Below are 26312 nucleotides of genomic sequence, written 5' to 3'. Positions count from 1 at the left end.
GCGAACGCCAACTCTGTTATGAGCCAAGAAAAGGAACCAGGAAAACCGACAGAGATCCTTGAAACTACTGACCCATTTATAAAGCTGGTACATCAACAATTCAGTTGGCGCTTGGCTTGAGCAGCTGACCGCCCTCCCCATGAACTCCGATCGACGATACCATGTATTTTAATAAATCTGATTATATAACATACAGATGTTTCGCCTACTGTATATTATATAATCTGCATCTCTAAAGACATGAAAACCGGCTACTGTCTGAATATGTATTGGTTCCTAGACATGCACATTCATAAATTATCTACGATACATTTATCTCGTGACATTACCGTTTAGGCTCGCATTGCGTATGTCTTAGAAGAAGTTGTTTCAATGGAGTTGCACTCAACATTTCTACTCTTGATAACCGTCGAACTCTGTTGGGTGAGAGGAGTATGTGGTGAGTATGAAGAACAGTAACCATGGGGATGAGTCCTATCTCTTGGATAACAAGACGTTAAGATTGGGATAACTGGAAAACCTGGTTTAAAATTTGCCCCCTCTCTGTCGACAGATGTGTGGCCAGATGACTTTTTAAAAATGTTTGCATTTCATAGACTTTTGGTGATACCAGATTGCCTTTCCTTTTATTTTCATTTATTTATTATTTATTTATTATTATCAGTTGTTATTACTACTTCTACTTCTACTACTACTACTACTACGACTATACTATTATTATTTTGTCCTTTTTAAAAGAGCAGGGGTGATTGTCACCACATTTTAAGAAAAGGTAGGCTCACCTAGTCCAACTATCAATTCTGGATCCTGCTCATGCAGATTTTCTTTTGTAGGGGGTTTCATCAAATTTGGGTATATTTCTCAAATTTACATTTACTACTGACCATGCTGAGAGAATATTTTTTACCTCGATTATTGAATAATTTTATGGCAAAAGTGTTTTGTTTTTATTGATTTCAACTTACACTTCACTGAGAACAAACACTTCAATATTGATGTATACATGTAAGATGCTGGTCAATAACAAACAAATCACCCTTATCCGTACCAATTCTTTTTTTTTTATTTCTATGCAATGTGTGTGTATTGCGTCATTGACATATTGACAAAATTAATGACAAGATAATGTCACACAAAAGCAAATGTAGAAAAAAATGTATGGTACATTAGAGGTCGAGTTTCGAAAGAAATTTTTCCATCGTTCTCCTCCCTCTCTCTGTCTCTTCTCATTATCTTCCCACTCTCTGATCTCATTCTCTATTTCTTCCTCCCCCCATTCTCACTCTCCATGCCCCCTCTATCTTATTTTTATTATTATTATTTTTTTTTGGGGGGGGGCCCTTTTTACACGGTGTTTTTTTTCCATTGTACTTTTATATTACCCTTAAAGGTTGAGGGATAAAGTTTATCCCTCACCCTTTAATGAGCTCTTTCATGTTGCACTGTATCCTTATACAGTTTCTGCTGGTATAATGTTCCATTGATTAAACGTAATCAAATCCTGATGTTGGCATTATGCCATTAATTTTATACATTTGTTATTTAGCCTGTACATTCATTGAACCTTTCTGAACCTTAAGGAAGAATAGAGCCATTATGTCAATGACTCTGGGTAGAGTGATTCATCCAAATCCTGATATCATCCGTAGTTCTATTTGTACAATTTACCCATATATTGATTTGTTTTAATATGGTAAATAAAACTAAACCAAACAATCAAGTGATCGTTATAAGGTTTCACGGTTTAAGGTTATATACCAAAAAGTATTTTGTATTTTCTTTTATTAGTTTCCGGTGTTAGAAAATCATCAAATCTTGCTTAATTATATTCAGTTGAGACCATGAATAGATTGCTCAGACAGGTTAGGGCTGATTTGCTCTATTTACCTCTAATTTCACCTGCACTTTCGTCATTTTCCGAATTATTACAGTCTACAAACTTTGCTTTGGGGCTTACAGTATACACTGGAACTATTTTTTAGAAGTATACCTTGCATTCATTTCCTGTTTTTTTATAACATTTTGAGTGAATAACACAAGGTAAAATGCCTTGCGACGAACCCTAAGACCAATGACCGAAGTCACGCCTCTGGCCCCAGTGCTATTGAGTCTTCTGTAACACGCGGCGAACAGCTCACAGCTCCATCAAATGGTTCGCTTTCACTTCTGGACGTAAACAAAAACACGGAATCGTCTTTTGCAATCTTCTTTGACATGTTTGAAAAGCTGGACTATCTTACAGCTAATATTGCAGCTATCGAAACCAAGTTGCATATTGAAGGAGCTGTTGAGTTCAATTCGGGAAAAGTCAAAGAGATCGAAAAGGATATTATCCCGAAAATTACTGCCAACCTGGAATCCCGTATTGCTGACCTACAAATCAGCTCATTTCGATGGAGATCTACAACCGCCATTCCAACTTGCTCTTCTACGGTCTACATGAGGATCCTAACGAGAATATATTTCAAGTCATCCGCAAGTGCATCGTTGACCTATATATAGTCCAATCAATATAGGGTTTGACCCACCACCAATTGCAACACGAGATATTCCACTGTAGGGGAAGGCGGGGTAAGTTGTGACAGTTTTTGCTTTTTGCATGTTAGAATTGATATGATTAATAATCTTGTCGACATAAGTACCTTGCCTTGAAATTTATTTCTTCTGAAATATTTTCCACCTATATATAACTTTCTATCCCCACAGTGAAAGTCATCGTGACCTTTGAAAAAAACGATGTCAAATGGCTCAACTTGCCCCATATATGGGGTAAGTTTGAGCCACCTTCTGGGGTAAGTTGAGCCACAAAAACTATGTACAAAATGTATGAGGGGAGAACCAGCATGTCAAATTTTTGTTTAAAGTCTTTTCACTTGCTAATTCTCTATAAATACTAACATCCTGTAAAAGGAAGAGAGCAGTCATATAAATTTGCTCCTTTCAGCCTGCATTTCAATCGATTTTTATGGTTTGTTTGTTTTTTAAGATACACTACCATAGGAATTACCATGGCTCAACTTGCCCCATGCTGTTTGGCTCAACTTACCCCAGTCCGAACTTAGTGTGATAATTTTGTATCCACACATTTATTATGCATCCATCATATAAAAGACTATGACAGGAATGAAGATCCATACCTGGACTAATAATGTTGTTATCATGTCTTTATTATATCTAAAGACGTGTGTGTTTATGAAGCACTTATCTATTTCACACTCTTTTTTACTTTTTTGGCTGAAATTCATATTTTTCCCTCTAAAAAACTACTTTTTGTTTCAAAGTTGGAAACAATGTGGTGGGGTTAGGGGTTATGCTATGGGTCATCAATACATGACACCACCACAATGTCTGACTCGTTCATTATTGGCCTGGGTGTGGTGGCTCAACTTGCCCCTATGCTCAACTTACCCCGCCTTCCCCTAATGCTTTCAAAGAAGGTCCCCTAAACAACATACTAAAAGTCCCAAGAAATCCAAGCAGTGGAAATGTATGAAATTTGCATATGCAAATTAGCCATAAAAAGTTAGAAAAATAAGGAAAATTGCCCAATGTTTACAAATTGAATTTCCAAACAATTTAGTTTGATCGAAAATTCATGATAGATTTTTTTTGGTCTAAAGTGCAAAAAAATCTACCTCATTTGCATAATATGCAAATAAGCATCCTTATATGGAAAAATGTCAAGGTATTGTGATTTTTCTCTCACTAACTGCTTGAAAATTTCATTAATGTTGAAATTTACATGCTGCTATCACTAAGGACGTTGAATAAATTTGTATTCAGCTTTGTGTCTGTAGTTTAGTCTGCATATTATGCAAATGAAAGTATCAAAAATGTTATAAATATTCAAGAATACACACTCGTGATACATCCCTCAAAAATTACAAGTAGATTATCTATTGAAATTGGAATATGGCAATACTTTACATGATGACCTTCCCTACACTTATTGCTTGGTTGGCAGTTACCCCACCCAAATTGTACAATGATCAGTCCATTCTACACAGATCCCACTGCTTGAATGCTTCTTATTTCCACCCAAGTCTTGTTCTCTTTTTGCCTTTGTAGAGACTTTGCGTTTCTTACGAGTATAGTCCACGCTACCAAGCTCCTAGATTGCCAGGTGATCAGCACAAAATGTCACACCCAGTACAAATAAAAGCCCATTAGATTTGCGTATTTGGTCCTTGTAGCACACCACTAAGCTTATATACTTGGGGTCCGTGTAGTTAAAGCGCTCAACGATAAATCTCCGCCGTACTTATGAGAGCCCGTATCTCAGCACACAGAGTCTCAGATCAGCAGATCATGCAATGCTGCAAGGAATCTCTCATCCACACAAACTGGGATGACAGAGCCTTCTACATATCTGGACCAAAGCTGTGGAGTAGCCTTCCACAATTTACCAGGAAAGCAGAGACCCAATCAACTTTTGAGTCTTACCTCAACACATTTCTGTTCCCAACTCAAACATTATCCCAAGAATAACTCAATTGTAGCATTACTAGGACAGTACTTGAACTGAATGATGATCCTAAGCACTGTTTGGAGACATTGGCATTTGTGAGATATTTCCTATTTTTGAGCAAGCGCCCAGCTGAGGAGGATACCAACGCTTTACATGAACCCATCATCGTCATCACCATCATCAGCATCATAATCACTGTCTTGTCATGGTGGTGAATATGAGCACTTGCTTGGATCACAAGATCTCTGGCCATGGTTAATAGAGTAACAATGGACATTTGCCTATACCAGCGAGGAATGCTGACTTTAATAGTGTCATGCATATGTATTTTGGACAATCATACAACTCTCTGTACTGAAATCCGACAAGTCGAGCATAGAGGACTGATTGCCAATCAAGAGGACTTTAACAAGAACACACCGTTAACCATGTCTTCTTCTGACACAAGTTGCCTCAATGAGACAATGGACATAAGTTGTGTCGGAAGATGTCAAGAGTTTTAGAGAAAGGCTAGGAAGGCTTGCACATTTTAGAGCTCCAAAAGCATCAATAAGGTGAAATAAGGTGAAGTTCAGAATTGCTACGATGCATTAAAGAGGACCATAACAGGTTTGTATATAGACAAGCCTATAATACATAATTTTGTTTGACCGTATTGAGAGTGATCCAGGCTGTATCAATCAGCATGCTGGCAGGTGCATGTTGGGAGCCCTTAATATCAATAGCTACATGCTGACATATATGATTACATTGGAATAGCATTAATAAAGGAAGGCAAAGATTTTTAGTCTTAGTATTCACCACTGATCATGATGATGATGACGCCGATCTACAAGTCCTGGGACCCAGCCCTGACCCAGATATTGCCAGATAACATATTGAGTAGTCTAGCAGGTGTAGCCAGACTACTGAAGAAACTGTTAAGGAAAACAATTTGCATGATGCTACTAGGCCAGACGGAATCTCTGCTACACTTCTTAATGAGACTACTCATCAGATCTTTCCTGCCATAAGTTTGCTTTTCCTGGCCTGCCTTTATCATGTTTATACGGTGAAATGTCAAGAGAGTCTGAGTCGTTCCCATCCTTGTCAGCTCTAAAAAAAACTACACACCTATTCAAATACCATGCTTTGTTCTTGCCAATCTCATCATCTTGTCAGACTAACAACGCGGCTTAGGAAGCGAAGAACATATTTCCAGTATTTTTCATTGAATGTAAATCATATTAGGATAGATTTGAATGCTTAGTGATAGCAGCATATTCATTTGAAAAACTGAAATATTTTCACTGCAGTCAATGTGATAAAAATCAAAATTTCTTGACATTTTCCATTTAAGGATAGTTATTTGCATAATATGCAAATGAGACAGATTTGCTAGCTTTTTTTACATAAGACATTAAATTTTTTTATTCATCATGAACATTTGTTCAAAATTACTTGCTGTTGACATTTTATTTGTAATCTTTGGATAATTTTCCTAATTTTCTATTTTTTTTAATGGCTATTTTGCATAATATGTAAATTAACTTTCAGGCATTGGGATGAATTCTCATGCTTAGTGATATAGTCGCATACTAATATCAACATTAATGACATGTTTTCAAGCAGTCTATGTGAGAAAAATCACAATATTTTGACTTTTTTCCCATATAAGGATGCTTATCTGCAAAATATGCAAATAAGGTATAAATTTTTGCACTTTTGATTGAAAACATCGAATTCAGTTATTTATAATGAATTTACATTCAAATTAGATTGTTTTGGACATTTAATTTGTAATCTTGTTCCCTTCTTTTTCTAATTTTTCATGGCTAATTTGCATAATATAATATATTCACGTCAGTTCAATAATATACGAAGATTATCTGATTTTAGAAGGTATCCCTTATGTACATCTACTTACTTTTGAAAAAAAAATCGTCATAGACGCCCAGCAGGTACGAAGACATTTTGAATATGCTGTACCTGAAAAGTGGTCTAATACAGTGAAAACGGTTGATACTTAAATTCAACACTTAACCAGCTAAATGTACTATTCTGTACTTCAATCTGTGTATGTACTTTTAGAATTGTCTGTCATATTGAAACATTATATTAATGGGTGAGATAATAGACACACAGATAGAAGAGATGGGAAAAACAGGAGGCGAAAATGTGTTGGAAGTGTGTGGGTGTGTATGCGTATGAATCAGCCGATATATAATGCGTCCCCCAAAATAGGAAGCCCGTTTTCAGAGATAGATTTCTTAATCATTACATGTGTCTTTACTATAACTTTGATACTCATGACAGGGGTAAAATCCCATGCCCAATATGAAACAAAAAAATTGAACAAATCGTTCACAAATGGCGGATTACAAACAATACTGAGGCATATCATTTCATTTTAATTTATTTTCATATTTCTCATTGACATTTGACTGACATTTCAATTAAAAACAACTGAGAAGCGCACAACAACATAATAAAAAGAAAAGATCAGTCGAGATATAAGGTAAAAGCTTCAAGAACAAATTTATGACCTAAAATATACAGATTTTAATATCCATTTAAATACAGAAAAAAACGAAAGAAAAACATATAAAAATTTAAAAAAATAAACCAGTATAAATGTATTGTCTTAGTTGGCAACATTTTGGACATTCGACATCTTTGAGAGCATTACACCTGCAATGATTTTGCACATTTTGAGGCGTGAGAAAATAATCTATAGTGTAGTTTTAGACAACCTGATTTTGAAATATTTTCTGGCACATTCCACCCCTTATAGGAGAGAAAATAAGTGGCATTACTAAAAAGCAAAATTGCCTTTCTGCCTCAATGGGGGCTCCAAACTGGTAAATTTTCCCATAAACAGGCAATATACGGAATAAGGTTGGTTACTTCGGCAGCCGCCTGACGGGGTAGACTTTGTTGTGCCAGCACTTCTTTATAGCTGATAGAGACAAACCTACTCTTTCGTCTCCAAGTGGTTTTAAGACAATGCACATGATGAACAGAAAGTGGTTTGCTATATTGTAGAAACACCTCTTCACCTAAATGTGGGCTCCAAATTGGCAGATTTTCCCACAAAAAGGCAAAACACGTAAAATGGGTGGGTGAATTCGGCAGCGTCCTGAGGGGGGTGGACTCCGATGTGCCAGCACATCTTTATATGTAGCTGATCGAGAAAGTCTATTCTTTCCTCGGCAAATAATGATTTCAAAATAATAAAAGTGGCTTTACTGCATAGCAGAAACGCATCCCCCCTCATTTGGGGCCTTAGATGTTGATTATTTACTACAAAAAAGAAAGATATCAATGCACAGGCAAATTTTCCATCTTGTCCTGGAGCCTTATTGTTTTCCTACTTTTCAATGCAAGTTTTTCATATTTTTCAATACAGCTACTAAATGGTTACCCGGTAGGATATAAACGTAAGCGGCCGCGAAATGGTTTTGAAAGGGGCGGTGGGGATCTGACCACCCAACGACAGATATGTTTCCTCAGCGAGCTGAAATTTCTTTATATTATGACCTGAAAGTTTAATGTTCTAAGCATTTTTTGTACCAATGATTAAGATGGGTGTCTAAGAACAATAGATGCGAGCGCGAAGCGCGAGCTGAAAATTTTGATATTTCGATCTGAAAAAAAATTACAATTAAATGGATGTTTTTAATAAAGAACAAGGTATATATCCAACAAAAGATTATTTAAAATCGAAGCGGGAATTCTTTTTAGGTTTAGAACTAAAAACGGGACATTCTATTCACATATTTAATCATGAAAAGTATGGGTTTTTGCTACAGAAATGATGCGAGCGCGAAGCGCGAGATGAAAATTTTTATATTCCAATCTGAAAAGCGGACATTTTGTGCACGATTTTAAAAAAGAACGACTTGTGTATTGCAATCGCGCTTGCAGATTTCTGTTTAACATTACAATCTTACTTTATTTTCCACGTGCGGAATTATTGGGGGTGACGAAACATTCCCCCCCCCCAATATTTTCATTGGTGCGGCGATCGCCCCCACCCCCACCCCTCCCCCCATGATCGACACCTCTGCTTTGGAGGGCTAAAAAGCTCAATTCAAATAATTCGGTTTATCATGAAAGACATTGTAAAACAGTCCCAAGACTGACAAATCTAAAGTTAACAGAAAAGGGAAAAAATAATTAAGTTATATACCTGCGAATTAACAAAATATAATAAGAACATAATAGGAAGATTAAATATTGCACTCGAGATTCTACACATTACAGAAATATAATCAAGGGGATAATGCTATATAAGGAAAAAATAGAATGGCCGATAAAAAGAAACAAAAATATTGGGATATGTATTATGTTGATTGGTTTCAATGTCAGCTGAGGGGGAAAAACTTTTGTTGGGGAAAAGAATCAGTAGCTGGATTGAACATGATAAGAGTAGGCCTATGGATTTATCCCGTTGCCTGTATACTATCATATATACCCTTTCACTAAATCCTACCAAAAACTGTAGGAAATCCAAAACCCACACAAGATATGCTGTACAGCTTCATTTTTTTTCGTCTGAACAGGTCTCGCTGGGAATCCGTTAGGGCTGGAGAGTGGGGTCATTCCAGATTCAAGCTTTACAGCTTCTAGTGAATACAACGCAAACCATGCCCCTTGGAGGGGGCGGTTAAACCTTATAGCGGATTCAAACGGAGCCGGAGCCTGGGTTGCACGAGCAAGTAATGCCGACCAGTGGATTCAGGTTTGTCTGATAATTGAGCTTTATCACTGTTTTTCGGTTGTGATTGAAACTACCATTTTTTATCGGTATGATTATAGGTCCATGGTATGATTGAATAAAAAAAGTTATCGGTCAATCGTGCCAGTCGAGTGCAGTATTGTTATTTTACCCTAATACAATTTTGGTTAAGAGATTGCGAGATCATCAATTCAACATACTTACAAATGTTGCTTCAAAGGAAAAGATTAACAATTTTTCTCTCATTCATTTTCATAAAACAAACTTCAATTCTCAGGTTGATCTGTTAGCTACGTACCGCATCACCGGAGTGGCAACGCAAGGTCGTCAAGATTACCCTCAGTGGACAACTAGCTACATCGTTTCCTGTAGCATGGATGGTCTCGTATTCAATACAGTGAAAGACCCTGTCAACCCTGGCTCTGACAAAGTACGTACAAGTATGATGTTATTGGAGACATTTATGGTGCATTCAAAATACTGATTTCCTGTATTAAACTGAAAGATGTACGCATTAATACTCGACATTTATACACTTCGATGTACATACAAATCTGCAATTGATAGTAATATCCGACTTAAAAACGTTCATTACATTTATTATTGAGGTAGAATTTAAGACAGTCTATAGTAAACTGCAACGTTCCGCTATATTTTGCTCATAAAAAACACTTTGTCTTTAATATTTTTCATTGTCCATTTCTCTTTTTTTGCAGACATTCCCTGCCAACAATGACCAAAACACTGAAGTGTTTAACCCGTTGCCTGAAGATAAGGCTTGCCGTTACGTTCGCCTACAACCTGTTACATGGCGTGGCAACGTTGCCTTACGAATGGAGCTTTATGGAGAAGGACCGATAGAAGGTATGGCCTATTGTCTGTCATGTTACCAGACGAATATTTCAGAGACGTTAATTTTTGGCTAATGAGACCATATAGTTTATAGATAGAACTGCATTTATTTTTTTTGTATATTTAAAGGATCTTTCGATCGCCCGGATTTGGATCGTAATGATATTTGTCACATTATGATTTAAGCGAGCAATCCTTTGAATTACCTCACCTTTGTGTCAAATTAGAAACGAAATTTTATCTTGCGTCAACTAAATTAGGGAGAACATTTATTCAGTGCATCCTTACAAAGAACCAGTTGTTTCATCATCCGCAAGGGATACGTTGAAAATTTAAGAGGGAAACTATATTTCTCCCAGTCCTAAAACAAAACAGTGTAAACTCCACCTCGTTGAAATATCAATACCTGAAATGACGTGATCTATTGTTACTGTTTTTATAAGTCACAACAACAGAGGAAGCAATAACGACGACCAGGCCCACGACGATAACCTTACAACCTGAAGCAATGACAAGTGTAGGTAAGTCACATTAATCAGAGGGCTAACCCCCAATATTTGGCTTATTTAATGAAGCTTGAACATTTCCAAATTGAATTTGGTTTCAGCCCCCTCCCTGCGTTCTCTTCCATGAAAAAAAGGAAACATTATCATCTGATTTTAATTTGTTTTTGCCTGGTCAGTTTCACACTTTCGAAACCGTTTCGCGGACCATGACTTTCGTATCCTACCAGGTAACCATTCAGTAGCTGGATTAAACATGTTGAGAGTGTTGATTTGACTCCTACGCCGTTGCCGCTATCATAATATATGCCCTCTCGCAAAATTCTACCAAAAATTTTAGGAAATAAAAAATCAACACAAGACATGTTGTAGGCTACAGCTTCCTTATTTTTGTCTCAACAGGTCTTGCTGGGAATCCGTTAGGGCTGGAGAGTGGGGTCATTCCAGATTCAAGCTTTACAGCTTCTAGTGAATACAACGCAAACCATGCCCCTTGGAGGGGGCGGTTAAACCTTATAGCGGATTCAAACGGAGCCGGAGCCTGGGTTGCACGAGCAAGTAATGCTGACCAGTGGATTCAGGTTTGTCTGATAATTGAGCTTTATCACTGTTTTTTGGTTGTGATTGAAACTACCATATTTTATCGGTATATGATCATAGGTCCATGGTATGATTGAATACAAAAAAGTTATCGGTCATTCGTGCCAGTCGAGTGCAGTATTGTTATTTTACCCTAATACAATTTTGGTTAAGAGATTGCGAGATCATCAATTCAACATACTTACAAATGTTGCTTCAAAGGAAAAGATTAACAATTTTTCTCTCATTCATTTTCATAAAACAAACTTCAATTCTCAGGTTGATCTGTTAGCTACGTACCGCATCACCGGAGTGGCAACACAAGGTCGTCAAGATTACGCTCAGTGGACAACTAGCTACATCGTTTCCTGTAGCATGGATGGTCTCGTATTCAATACAGTGAAAGACCCTGTCAACCCTGGCTCTGACAAAGTACGTACAAGTATGATGTTATTGGAGACATTTATGGTGCATTCAAAATACTGATTTCCTGTATTAAACTGAAAGATATACGCATTAATACTCGACATTTATACACTTCGATGTACATACAAATCTGCAATTGACAGTAATATCCGACTTAAAAACGTTCATGACATTTGTAAAAATGTAATACGAATTACGGTTTGCTTTGCACATTATTTAGGTAGAATTAGACATTCCATGGTAAACTGATAAACGTTCCGCTACATTTTGCTCATAAAAAAATTGTTTTATTTTTCTTGGTTCATTTATTTATTCAGACATTCCCTGCCAACAATGACCAAAACACTGAAGTTTTTAACCCGTTGCCTGAAGATAAGGTTTGCCGTTACGTTCGCCTACAACCTGTTACATGGCATGGCAACATTGCCTTACGAATGGAGTTTTATGGAGAAGGACCGATCGAAGGTATTGCCTAATTATGTGTTTCATGTTTCCAGATGAATATTTCAGACATGTATTATCATTCTTTAGTTAATCAGATTATATAATTTAGTAAAAGAACTGAATTTGTTTTATATTCTGAAAGGCTCTTTCGTGGCGCCCGGATTTTAAATTGATCACATTATGTTAGGTTTTTTTGTCTCACCTGCATATAGCAGAGTGAGACTATAGGCGCCACTTTTCCGACGGCGGCGGCGTCAACATCAAATCTTAACCTGAGGTTAAGTTTTTGAAATGACATCATAACTTAGAAAGTATATGGACCTAGTTCATGAAACTTGGCCATAAGGTTAATCAAGTATTACTGAGCATCCTATTAGAGTTTCATGTCATAAGACCAAAGTCAAAGGTCATTTAGGGTCAATGAACTTAGACCATGTTGGGGGAATCAACATCAAAATCTTAACCTGAGGTTAAGTTTTTGAAATGTCATCATAACTTCGAAAATATATGGACCTAGTTCATTAAACTTGGACATAAGGTTAATCAAGTATCACCAAACATCCTGCATGAGTTTCACGTCACATGACCAAGGTCAAAGGTCATTTAGGGTCAATGAACTTTGGCCGATTTGGGGGTATCTGTTGAATTATAATCAAAACTTTAAAAGTTTTTGGATCTGATTCATGAAACTTGGACATAATAGTAATCAAGTATCACTGAACACCCTGTGCAAGTTTCAGGTCACATGATCAAGGTCAAAGGTCATTTAGGGTCAATGAACTTTGGCCGAATTTGGGGTATTTGTTGAATTACCATCATAACTTTAAAAGTATGTTGGTCTAGTTCATAAAACTTGGACATAAGAGTAATCAAGTATCACTGAACATCCTGTGCGCATTTTAGGTCACATGACCAAGATCAAAGGTCAATGAACTTTGGCCATAATGGGGGTATCTGTTGAATTACCATCATAACTTCGCAAGTTTATTGATCTGACTTTTGAAACTTGGACATAAGAGTAATCAAGTATCATTGAATATCCTGTGCAAGTTTCGGGTCACATGATCAAGGTCAAAGGTCATGTGAGGTCAATGAACTTTGGCCACATTGGGGGTATTTGTTGAATTACCATCCTACAGTGTATCTCTGTAAGTGTATTGGTCTAGTTCATAAAAGGTGGAAATAAGAGTAACCAAGTATCACTGAACATCTTGTGCGAGTTATAGTAGTTTTCAAAGTCAGCACTGCTGCTATGTTGAATCGCGTGATGCAGGTGAGACGGCCAGAGGCATTCCACTTGTTTACTATAAACGAGCAAGCCCTAGAATTTAGATATAATTTAGATATTACTAGAGTGTCAAATTATTAACTTGATATTTTATCTTGCATCGACTAAATTAGGAAGACTCTTTATTCAATGCGTCCTAATAAAGAACTGGTTGTTCACCAAAATTTCGGAGGCATATTTCTTTCAATTCTCGTTAAAAATAGTGTAAATCCGACCTCTTTCAATTATTAGTACATAAAAATATATTTATTGTTACTGTTTTTATAAGTCACAGCAACAAATCCAACAACGGAGGAAGTGACTATTACGACCAAGCCCACGACAACTTTGCAACCTGAAGCAATGACAACACGGACAGGTAAATCATATTAATCGGGGGGGGGGGGATTCCAGTATCTACAAATTGTCTATTGAGTTCGTTCCACAATCCTGACAAACAAATAAAACCGTTTTTTTTCTTTCAAGTTGATAGTAAAGCGAACATCATTCTATAGGTCTACCAAAAAAAATGTTGCAAAAACTTCCGAATGAAAGATGACTTGAGCCCCCTTCCATCGCCTTTTTTTATATATGCGTGCAGAAACGTAAATATCTTATTTTGATTAATTGCATGGGTCAGCTGACTCAGCTCCCCGCTTTCGAAACTCTATCCTACTTGGTAACCACCCGGGGAGGGGGGTCACTCTCCACATGGCCTGCTACGCATCCGCGTCAAGAAAAAGCGTCGAAAATGGTCCCGTTTCAGGAACCCAGACGTCGTCGACGTCTGTAGCAAAAAGGGTTGCATTTAAACACCATTCGCTGTTAAATCGCCTATTGGGTAGCCTTTTTTCTCTCTTCATGCCATTTGGGGTTGCTAATTTGGTTATGAAGATTATGCGATTTAGGGTTGCACATTTGGGTAAATTTGAGGAGACCCGGGAGCAAACCTAAGCCATAAACATAAGGGCGTGATTTTAAGGGATAAACAATAATCCTCGCACACGCCCGCTTGTGCAGTACTTATGAGAGTTACCCCGTACAGTCCTAGCTAGTCTCTTAGTGGTCTATACTCTATTCTAGGCAGCACGCGTTACCTATACCACACGGCCACAGGTCGCAGAGGATATGTAATTATGTTCCGGATTACACGGGCCTAAATACAACTGGCAGGCAAAAGATATTCATTCGAGCCATTCTCAAATCTAAATTTCATATTGCTGATTGGCAAAAATGAATGAATATGACTGACAATCTAACACTGACTCTAGCATGTCTAGGGAGGGTACCATACTGAACTTTTCCAAATTATCAGGATATATCACCACTTTGGAACTATTTTTTTACAGGCGAAAGAATTAGGGCCATTTTACTCTCTCAAGTGATGAATTTGATTCTGCCAGGTGTAGTCTTCATAAATGCCAGTTTATTTTTAAAATGAGCCGGTCGAGGTACCCTTTTCTGGTCAGATATGGAATGTCAGACATATTTCTTATCCACTGGTAGTAAACTTTCAACCCTCGATTTTCCTCCTTATTTTTTCATTATTTTTTTAAGTATCACCTTAACACACGAGTCTATGAAAAATCATTAAGGACTGTGATACATCCGGGCCTGTTTGAAGCGACTATGCTTGGCTTGCAAGGATGCAAACAAAAAAATATGATTAATGCATGTATTTTGTCAACAAATTAATTTTTTAAGGTATGCAAGTTTTTCTATAGAATTTCTGTTGATAAAATGTTAAAGTCCCCTTCTTCGCAAACAAAATACGCATCCATTTAAAATGCACTGGTTTATAATTGGAATAGATTGTATATGATTCCCTTTAGATGCTGTCTATTCAACAAAACTCTGCCACTGTCAATATAAACTTTTCAATCGGATAAAGGGGGTAAACAAACATCTTTACGATATTGGCTTGTCTGAATCTAATTCATGTACATTTTGTTCTTCCTCTGTTTAAAGCATTTCACATCTGTTTTGGGACTGCCTGTAACTCAACAATTCATTCAAAATTTCCAAAACCTCTTATTTCAACAATGACGTGTATTTGAATAAGAATTTATTTTTGTTTGGTTGCCCTGACGCTCAATACTCTACTGTAAACCGTTATATTCTTTACGCTAAATATTTAATTTCTTCGACACTTTATAAGGGAGATCGGTTGTGTTTTAGTTCTTTTAAGAACGTATTGAAACGCTATTGTGAAATTGATTGGGTTCTCAGTTTTCTGTAAATTGAATTGCTTTCGTGTTTGATTATGAATAAAATCTTTCCATGAAAGAAAAAATCAAACAAATTAACTGGTATGGATTCCACTCTTTCAAGTTTTGATAAAATTAGTAAAACGAATGGTGATGCATCAGTCAGCCAAAGCAAGCAACATTTTTCACTTACATTCATTAATTTATGCTACAAAATGGCTATTCAAAGTGGCCGAGAGAGGTGTTCTTGAAAGTAAATGTTGGCCTTACTTTCAGTAACTTAAAACAAAATGGAATTCATACCTGTTGTATTTAACATTAGTCATCAGTATGGTATCAAATCAATCGATTTCGATATTTACGCCACTTAGGGTATCAATTAAGGGGATTTCCCTGTTCACGCCACTAAGGGTGGCTTTTCTCAAGGGTTGCGCCATTTAGGGTTGCAAATTTAGTTAATGTACTTACGCCATTGAGGGTGCATTTCTTGGGTTGTTTGACAACATGGGTAGCATTCCATGTGGAGAGGGACCATTCAGCAGTTGGATTATTAACATACTTTAAGGTACAGGGCAGCAACACACTGCAGTGTTGCTATTAGGAAGGACCACTTCGCACAGATGTTGTTACCGTTTTCTCTCAGAGCACATTTTTTTAAGATTGTAAAGTGTTTTTTAATCGTTTGTTCAATTTTTCTATATTTTATGGATAATGAAACCTCCGAGAAAATACATAAAATAATATCATTATTTAAGGATCTTTGAATTTAAAAAAAAATGTAAAAGGGACAAAATGTAATCATGATTCTTGTAATTTGCGTAGTAATCAAAATACATAGACTTAAAACATTTGTGTTACTGTTCTTCTGCCAAGACCGTGTTTTTCTGGTCTGGCGTACTGCGCGAATGATAATTTATGCTGGACACACTGCACTGGCAGGATAATCTCGACGCGACTCAACCCCGGGGGAGGGGGGGGGGGGGGCACTCAGTATATAATGCATAGTGGGTATGTGCCGCGGAGGGGACCCCCATTTTCACACTCAAATTTCCGTTCCAAGGCATAGCATTTTTGACTTGTTGAGAAAAAAAAACAAAGAAAGCCGCTCCAAGGCATAGCATTTTCTTCTTATCGAGAAAAAAGAAGAGAGAAATCCGCTCCAAAGCTTCACATATTTTTCGTTACGCCGCTCCGATCGCATTGAATGAGCTGCAATTTTGGTGGAAAGCGGCCGCAGAGCTCCCCCGGCGGAGGCCGCGCTAGCTGCATCATGCACGCATGATCGTTACATAGGGATGCATATATACGCACTCACACGCTGGCAATCCGTTCCAAGGACCCCCGTTTTCACAAACATTGTCGTTCCAAAACCCGTTCCGAGGACCCTCCTTTTTACAATAAGCCCGCTCCAAGGCCCCCGTTTTTTTATTATGAGTCTCAAAGGGGGGCGCACGGGCCGGCTGCATCTTTACAAAATGAGTTGTCAGTGGTCGTCGCTAGCGTTCATGTTGCCACGAAAGGCACGAATGAATCAGCTAGCACCCTCAAATTAACGGTACCCTTCCATTGGGCCTTATAGGCTTAGATCTATATCTAGATCCAAGTCTTAAACACTTATCAAACTACCATTAATGACAAGACAAAATGCTAGGCTATATAGGGCTAGCAAAAGAAAAAAAATATCTACTAAAAAAAAATTTGCGGGGTTGTCCCTCCCAACTTATTTTTTGGGGGGTGGGGGGACACGCCCCTCCCCCCCCCCCCCCCCCGCTTCCGCTTCGAATTGGTTAATTGAAAACTTTACGCTTAATTAGGTTAGACCAATTAGCTTTAAGTTAGGTTTCTTATAGGTCTGGGTTTTTTTTTCAAAACAAAATATTGCATTTGATAATATTAATATGAAGGATTTTCTACTTGCTCACAGACATGGGACCCGTCTTTACACCCGCTGCGAACCCTGCCTGGGGCCGTGCCTTGGCACCTGAACTAAGGACTGCTGCAAGCTTGAGCACGCCAGTTGAATTGACGACACCAGATGGATTTGCAACACGTGATGAATTGACGTCACCCGATGAACTGGCTACACCCGATGGATTGTCGACACACAATGAACTGACGACACCCGATGGATTGGCTATACCCGATGAATTGACGGCACCTGGTGAATTGGCGACACCTTTTCAATTTACAGAAACGAAAGCAGTGTCATCTCCAACTGGTAAATCCATGATTACTTTATCAAATAAACTAATGGACTATTCATTTCATGAGCAAACCCTTTTTTCGACAACAGTCAAAACAACCCTATAACAAAACCATTTGAATTGGTCAACGGAAAATATGGATTCCAAACAATGACATTTCCGTCTCGACAGGAGGGCAAATATTTTCTAACATGCCCCCCCCCCCTCAAAAAATAAGTAAAAGGGCGCCATCATAATTTTTGGATGTACCCATCCCCCTCCGCGTATAGTGTATACCTAGAGCCGTGTAATTTAGGCAAGCCATGATTTCATGATACGCTGTCATTGACTCATGGATATAAAAAATAATTGGGTAACATTCTAACTGTCATGGAACAGATTTCTACAATTCAGTGCATTAATTGGTCATCAGGAACCGCAGAGATTTGAAAATGCGAGGATGATCATACAAAACAAATAAATATAAGATGGCGAGTTTACTTTTATTAATTTTGTGCATATATTCAAGGTTTTTAAGCTCCCTCCAAGATGATACTTGTTAGAATAGTTCTATTCAAATAATTTTGCAATTTGTGGGTTTTTTACTGCGGTCATATTACATCGCAATGTCCCTAATACTCGTCCTAGAGCTGTGGCACCTTTTACTCGTGTTGCAAGTATGCAAAAGAAAGTATATAATAATTGCACCTTTGATTTGTTCTTAGCCAGGTTGGTCAGTCAAAAGTATAGTACCAATATAATTCTCGCTATCCGAATTTTCTGGTACGCACTGCTATTTGTTATGTTCTCAACAATTTATTTCAAACACACATCTGGAAGATATATCCCAATACAGAACAGGCATAATCATAGCGTGGTTGAATTGTAGATATGTATAATACTGTCAATACATTAGAGTTAACAACTTAGCAAAAAAAAATGATTGTGATACAGAATTACACAGAATAGTATTATGAGCATTCTATTTCTTCAGAAAAAGGACTGTAAACAAAGGGATATGACTACAACTATATCAAAGAAAACATTGAAAATTATATATGTGATTACACATACTTTTGAAAATATACATTAATATTTAAAACCATACCATTACCAAATCGATGATACTTGTTATCGGCGATTTCACCAGACTGCTGTACTAGAGATTTGCGCCGAGACGATTTTGTGACCACTCGATCGACCTTCGACGCAGCCTGGTTGTGCTGCGCGCAGCCAATGCAATGCATTTTTTTTCTGCCTTCTATGCCATTGTCTCGGCATCGGAGTTGAAGTTTCTACCCGGATTTCGGGGATACAGCGCCTTTATTTCAGATTTTTAGTCCAATGAAATTTAAAACGTGAAATCTATAACCTTGAACAATCATCATTAACATACATTTTTTTGTTTGAAGTGGTATTTATTAAGTCATTCAGTTCAAAATCATACATACAATATTATATTAACAAAACACTGTTCACAAAGTCAAATAAATAATTATTCATAATATAAAAAGGAATTGTACGCACAAAAAAGTACAGAATATAACATTCGAGTCATTAAGAACAAAATACATATAACAAAAGAATTTATAGCGACGCAAATGAATTGAATGAGTAAACGAAGTAAAAAGCCCTCCCATCCCAACTGCCCCCCCCCCCCCCTACATCCCATCCAAGCCCAGGAAGCGCGGCCTGCTTCCCTCCCCTCAACCCTAGCTACCCTCCATTTCAGTCTACATTCTGAGCCACAAGCATGATCTAACTTGTGCAGATGAATCATCACTCCAAATGCAAAAGAGCCACCCCGGCCCCCAAACACACCCCTCCCAGAGAGAGATAAGAGACTAGTCACCCCAGAAGCGGGAAATCCATATCCCCGAGAGCGCGCCATAGCTCCCTCTGGGGCGAACAGCATTATATTTATTTTTTATTTATTTATTTTTTATTTTCACTCCAGAAGGAACCACAATGCACCCCAAAGATACAAAGCCCACCCCAAAATGACCGCCCCGAATCCCTCCAAGAGGAGTGCGACCATAGGAACAGACCATCTCCCTCGCATTTAGAGTGAACATGGTGCAAAATTGCCGATTCTGATCTGCGAGCCGATGCAGAATCGGCTTATTTGTTGCGTGTAAACGCGATTAACTTGCATCGGCTCTCGGTTAAGAATCGGCAATTTTGCACCACCAAATTTAGTAAGTTTAGAACTGCGAGCCGATGCAGAATCGGCTTTATTACTACGTGTAAACAGAAAGCCGATTCTGCATTGGCAATTGGCGCGCATTTCATTTAATTTACCATTGTGACGTACTTCAAAGCGCTTGGATCCAGCGTTGTCTTCATTATGACGTATATTGTTGGTGAGGAGATCATTTCAGGTTTTTGCCCCGAAAGCCGATTCTGAACCGTGAGCCTATGCAGCGTGTAAACGCTCTGCAACATAAACTCAAAAGCCAATTCTGCATCGGCTTGCGGCTCTCAACCAAAAGCCGATCACATGTAAACACGGTATATGACGTATTTCAAAGCAAACGGATCCATGTTGTTTTTAATATATTGTTGGTGTACGTATCATTTCAGGTTTTTGCCACGCGAGCCGATTCTGCAATAGCATGTAAACACGATGCAAGATAAACCAAAAGCCGATTCTGCATCGGCTTTTGGTTCTGAACCAAAAGCCGATCACATGCAATCCCGGTAAATGTTACTTCAGTCGCCTGGAGTCCCAGGGCATCGACGTCACTACCCAGCTACGCGCCCTGGCCAGATTCACCGCATCCAGGCCTGGGGCGGTATTCTGAAAGCTCAATTAGCGGCCGATTAGTGCTCAATTAGCATTTTGGTATTCTGAAAAATCACTTATGTGCCCTTTTCCTTATTTTGCAGGGTTACGTTGCTGCACTTGCAATAGTACGCGTTATGACCGCGCGAAGACCGAATTATTACCGTGTTTACACTTGATCGGCTTTTGGCTCAGAACCAAAAGCCGATGCAGAATCGGATTTTGGTTCATCTCTCACTGCGTTTACACGCTGTTACAGCTCGTGGTTCAGAACCGCAAGCCGATGCAAAAACCCAAAATGATACGCGCACCAACAATATACGTCATAATAAAGACAACGCTGCATGGTTCCGTGCGCTTGCAATTACGTCACAATGGTAAAGTAAATGAAATGCGCACCAATTGCCGATGCAGAATCGGCTTTCTGTATTACACGTAGTAAAAAAAGCCGATTCTGCATCGGCTAGCGGATCTGAACCTACTATTTTGGTGGTATGAATAATTGCCGGTTCTGAACCGCGAGCCGATGCAAGTAAATCGCGTTTACACGCTATGAAAAAGCCGATGCAAAAGCCGATTAAGTGTAAACAGGGTAACAGTTGCTGGCATCGCGCAACTACACGTGTATTGATACGCCTAATTACAAAGAGGAGCTGTGAATGATTTTAGAAGAGAAATAAAAAAAGAAGGGAAACAGGGGGAAGAGGAGGAATCAATATGTAGGGCCTAACTAAATGTAGAATAAAAAACAATTTTTTTTAAGTTGTCATGGATGAGTGAAACTTATTCCCCGATCTTATCAAATAATATTATGATATGCTTGACATTAGTCGGCAGGGTATCGGGGTATTTGGTACTAAAAGATATAACAAAAAATTATGAATGCTATCCCCTTGTTATAAATTTTGTCATATCTTTTGCTTGTATAAAAGGATTATGCGCATTTAAAGCCGCGAATTTTTGATGCGCGCTAAAGAGAAGAGACAAAATTTATGACAATTTTTGTGACAACAATTATGACATCCACCATAATACCGGTTTTGTCATATCTCTGAGAAAAAATTGAAAAAAATATGGAGAAAAGACAATGTTCAGAATACCGCCCAAGGGTTTTGTCCGAATAATAGTAATGATGAAGAAGAAGGTGATGATGAAAACAATCACAGTTAAAAATTATATTTTGTGACTAAAATACATTGTGCTTAAATGTTGTCAAAGCCACACACAGTAACATTTTGAAATTAATATTAGTGTTGCCAACTTAAAAATACTTATTTTGTTTTACTTTGCAGGTGTACGGGAATGGCTTCTGGAGATGAACAACGAAGATACTATTTTTCTTTCATTTGGTATCCCAATAGTGGTGTATTTCATCTGTTTGTGTATGGCTCTTCTTCTTCGTACTATTTTCCTTCTAAGAAGGAGTAAAAAGGTATAGGCTCATTCACTGGCATTTCCAAATGATATGATGATGTGTTTGTGTGGAGCGTTGTGGCTCAGTGGATAAGTCTCCGGACTTTGAAACAGGGGGTCGTGGGTTCGAATCCCAGCCATGGCGTAATTTCCTTCAGCAAGAAATTCATCCATATTGTGCTGCACTCAAACCAGGTGAGATGAATGGGTACCTGGCAGGAATTTATTCCTTGAAATGCGTGTGCGCTGTAATCTTAGTAATTACGGGTGCCGAGCTACAGCTTGGGTAATAATATCCAAGTCCTTTGGAAGCGTATAGAGACATTATTCATAATTGTGATATGCGCTATACAAGAACTGTTTATTATTATTTGTATATTTGTGTGTGTATATGGCGTGTGTGTGTGTTAATATTTATATTTGGTGTCCAGAACTGCGGTGGGAAAAATAATTTCGCGCCCCGCGCGTAGCACGCTTTTTTCGTCTGGTGTAAAGGGTTCTTTAACGTGCAAATTTTTCATCGAAGCAATTTTCGCAGGAGCAATGCCATTGAATCATATACATACATGTAAGGTGAATTTGATAATCCTTATGCCCATGAACAGACGTGTTTTTCACGACTGTTTCAGAAACGGATTTTGAATTCTCTTTCCTTTTTTTGTCACATCCTGGGCACTGACGAAGAGTGTGACTTTACCTTTCATTTTTGAGAGCTACAATGTAGGCTACTTCTAAGATCTACAATTTTATTTATACGGCAATTACTAATCCACTTGTGATTTTTTATTCCATATGCCGAAGCACAATATTTCTATTTCACATACACACACATACACACACACAAACACACACACACACACATATATATATATATATATATATATATATATATATATATATATATATATATATATTACACAGAATTCTGACCATAGGTTGATAAACATTACTGCTAATTGACATATATGTGTGTGTGTATTTTTATATTCATAGAGTAAGAAAGGGCCAATGCTATCGATCCTAGCAGAATCTTCGTCGGAGGCAATATATGTATATATATATATATGATAATAACAACAATACTCAATATTTATAACGCGCTTTTCCCAAATGGCCCAAAGCGCTCACAATTTCAATTAACATATAAAAGATACAAACAAATATATATATACAGTGCGTATCAAAAAAAAGTTTACACTTTGAAAAAGCCCTGGGAATTAAAAAATATACAACATGTGGGTAATTTTTTCACATATAATCTTGGGTTTGGGTCTGATCTATCCAATGGAAGTAAAAGTTCTGACAGAATGTTACACTTGAGTGAGCACTGTCCATTTTTGTAAAGCTCGCAGAAATCTGTTTGCGCAGAAATGCTCGTTTTCACGATGTGTTTAATAAGGGGAAAGGGCGAAATCAAACTTACCCTGCGAAACATTTCTCATATATTTTCTCTAGCACTTTACGGATACATTCAAGCATTTGGTAACAATTTTCCCACCCAAATTGAAATTTCAACACTTAGTAAGCGCAACCTTTACCCATTTTGTGCCAGCTGGATCTGAGGACATACCTGAATCTGAACAAAAGTTTATATCAGACATCTCCAGCATTTCTTCGATAAGTTTTTATCATTTGAAGTGGGTTTACATTTCATTTTTCATTTAATACTTGTTTATACACACTTTTCCCAAGCTTGAGAATCATTAACTAAATGAAAATCAAGCCTACCCATTTCATGTAAATCACAGCTCAGTGTAGAGAAAATATCGTCACGATGGCCTCGGTGTATGGGGGAGTGGGATGGAGCACAATGCAGTCTTCGAAATTAGTGTTTTGGGCAAGGAAACAAGTTAAAAAAAGGTAAAATATGTCTTCAAATCATTTTTCACTAACTTTTCAAAAGTAAGTGGTGCTCGCTCAAGCGGAAATATTTTTCGACAGTTATGTCGTCATTTGCTTAAATGGATCTGTACCAATGTTAAAATGTGGAAAAATCTTCAGGATATTAAAAATATATAATTTTACAGGATTTTTTTTAAGTGTAAATTTTTTTTGATACGCACAGTATATATATATATATATATATTGTAAAGAAATGGATGAAGAGAACAATGGTAGGCGTAGCTTAAATCAAGGTTCCCCAGAGCTATCTACCCTTTGGAAAAATTGGTGATGCCGAAAAAATGTCTCTGCCGGGAATCGAACCCGGGCCCCCAGCTTTGAACGCCGGTGCCTTAACCACTAGACCACAGAGACGGGTTAATGGCTAGGGCGAACCCAATCCGATTGACCGTCAGATAGACAGATTTTCGACACTATACCAATTATAATTTCCTTTGTCGGGTGAAGGTGGGTTTAGAACAATGACAAGCCGCCATGCCTCAGCTGGATCAAAGCTATTGCTTCGATACAGTACATGTATGGGAGAAGAAATACAAATGTGTAAAGTTATACATGTACAACAGCTTTTGGCAACTCTTTTTATTTAAATATTGTAAAGAAATGGATGAAGAGAACAATGGTAGGCGTGCTTAAATCAAGGTTCCCCAGAGCTATCTACCCTTTGGAAAATCTGTCTATCTGACGGTCAATCGGATTCAGAGTAAGACTATCCAAAAATGCGGGCGCACCAAAATAACCATTCGATACGGCACAGAGTGGGGCCAAGGCTTTGAACTTCTCATTTGCATATCTTTTTAATATTGTTTGAACAATGATGCATTAAACATCGGAATTTTCATAAAAATCAAATTAAATGAACTATGCAAGGAGGTTTGTGACAGATATCCATAGTTCAACAAATTGTATTTTTTTCTAATAACGTAAAAAAGAGCTAGTCACATTCCACATTTTTATTCAAACGTGAATGTTTAATTATACGCCTTTGAATCATTGAAACATATTTATTGGTCATGAACATAACGAAAAAGTCGAGAAAAAATTATTTTCAGTTACCAAAATGAAACAATACATGCCTATGATATTTTGAAATAATATTTTTTGTTTTCAATAAATGTTCATTGAACCGTGCAACGATGAATATTATTGAAGATACTCTTCCCAAAAATAACTGTCATCATATTCTATCATTATTATTGATAGAAATGTGTAAAAAAAATCTAATTATAGCAAATGTGGACTTGTAGCTATTCAACCGTGAAATTTAGCCAAAAAGTTGTATCGTATTTTAGAAAATACCTTTTACAAGCCTTCTGACTATTTTTTCATGATGAGAATGTGGAATCAGTTCCAATAAAATGGAATTAAAGTAATTATATTTGGCTTGTGACTTTGGAAAATGACAATTTTGCCTTCTGACGGTGCTCACTGAGGCATGACGTAAAATACGTTCATAACATTTACTCAGAGGATAGCTTATAAAATCACTTACACGCTCATGTAAAAATATATTAAAAACACGGAAATTATTGATGTTTGTTTACGGGGACTTACTTTTTTTTGTTGCAAAAACTGCATTACTCGTGAATTTGTTTCGCATTCCTGATGTCTTATTTTTGCCAATACGTGAAAATCCAAGATGCTTGTATATATAATTTATATATATCTACATAATATATATATATATGTATGTGTGTGTGTGTGAGTGTGTATGCACATACATGTATTCACAATGTACGCTGGTAAATAGTATTTGCATGTATAAACATTGATGACATCGAATCATGTCGCAAGCCCATTGCAAGATGTTGATTTTTTCAAAGATACATGAAAGTCAGCAGAATCATATACTGCTGTAATACCAACCGCCCCTCCCCCACAAAGTAGTATGCTTAAGCTCACAATTTACAGTTATTGGCTATGAAAATAGCAATATAGCAATATAGAGAGATTTCTTTATAATAGTAAATTGCTGATTTTTTTAAATATTCTCTCTTTTTATCTTCCCCCCCCCCCCCTCTCTCTCTCTCCTTATCTGAACGTGTCATCCTTTGACTACCGTGTCTTACATTAGGAACCACCGGTGATGGAGCGGCCACAGCGGATGTATGAACTGGTCAATATCTAATCTAATGACAAAGAGAACACTTACCAGATACAATGAAACCAGTCATCCGTTACCTTAGCGAGAGCAGTAATTGTTGAGAGTTGCGGACGGAATCCAGATTGAAAGGCAGAAAGTAAAGAATGACTGTGAATATAACGAAGCAATTGCTTCTGCACAATTTTGTCCATTAATTTAGACACACAGGGTAGAATCGATATCGGTCTATAGTTGTTATATTCAAACTTATCACCTTTCTTGTGAATAGGAACAATTTTGGCTACTTTCCATTTCTCAGGTAAAACACCATCATATAAAGATTTATTTATCAAGAAAGTAACAGGTTCAACTAAAACTTAAATCGATTTTTGATTATATATATCTGTGATTATATATGGCGGTGCCGTGGCTGAGTGGTCTAAGGCGCCTGGCTATACATGGCAAGTCCGGGGTTCGATCCCC

General features: G+C 37.5%; 1 protein-coding gene across 1 annotated transcript; it reads left to right on the top strand.

The window, feature by feature from the left end:
• Nucleotides 1–218: 218 nt before the first annotated feature.
• Nucleotides 219–26312, top strand: LOC121409493 (lactadherin-like). Its single transcript, XM_041601412.1, has 12 exons — nt 219–439; nt 9013–9191; nt 9466–9618; nt 9905–10052; nt 10484–10561; nt 10946–11124; nt 11402–11554; nt 11866–12013; nt 13549–13638; nt 17391–17684; nt 21727–21866; nt 25821–26312. The coding sequence occupies exons 1-12, from the start codon at nt 373–375 to the stop codon at nt 25872–25874; spliced, it is 1683 nt and encodes a 560-aa protein (XP_041457346.1). The 5' UTR covers nt 219–372; the 3' UTR covers nt 25875–26312.

Source organism: Lytechinus variegatus, chromosome 2 (genome assembly GCF_018143015.1).
Source record: "Lytechinus variegatus isolate NC3 chromosome 2, Lvar_3.0, whole genome shotgun sequence".
In the NCBI taxonomy this organism is placed as follows: Eukaryota; Metazoa; Echinodermata; class Echinoidea; order Temnopleuroida; family Toxopneustidae; genus Lytechinus; species Lytechinus variegatus.
The sequence above is the reverse complement of the archived record's forward strand: the minus strand, read 5'-3'. Positions and strand labels throughout refer to the sequence as shown.

Bases quoted from the DNA above. Each gene is read 5' to 3' on its own strand.
- LOC121409493 (XM_041601412.1), top strand. From the start codon at position 373: ATGGAGTTGCACTCAACATTTCTACTCTTGATAACCGTCGAACTCTGT. The intron at 9,192-9,465 runs GTTTGTCTGATA...TTCAATTCTCAG, and splicing joins ATGCCGACCAGTGGATTCAG to GTTGATCTGTTAGCTACGTA. The intron at 12,014-13,548 runs GTATTGCCTAAT...TGTTTTTATAAG, and splicing joins TGGAGAAGGACCGATCGAAG to TCACAGCAACAAATCCAACA.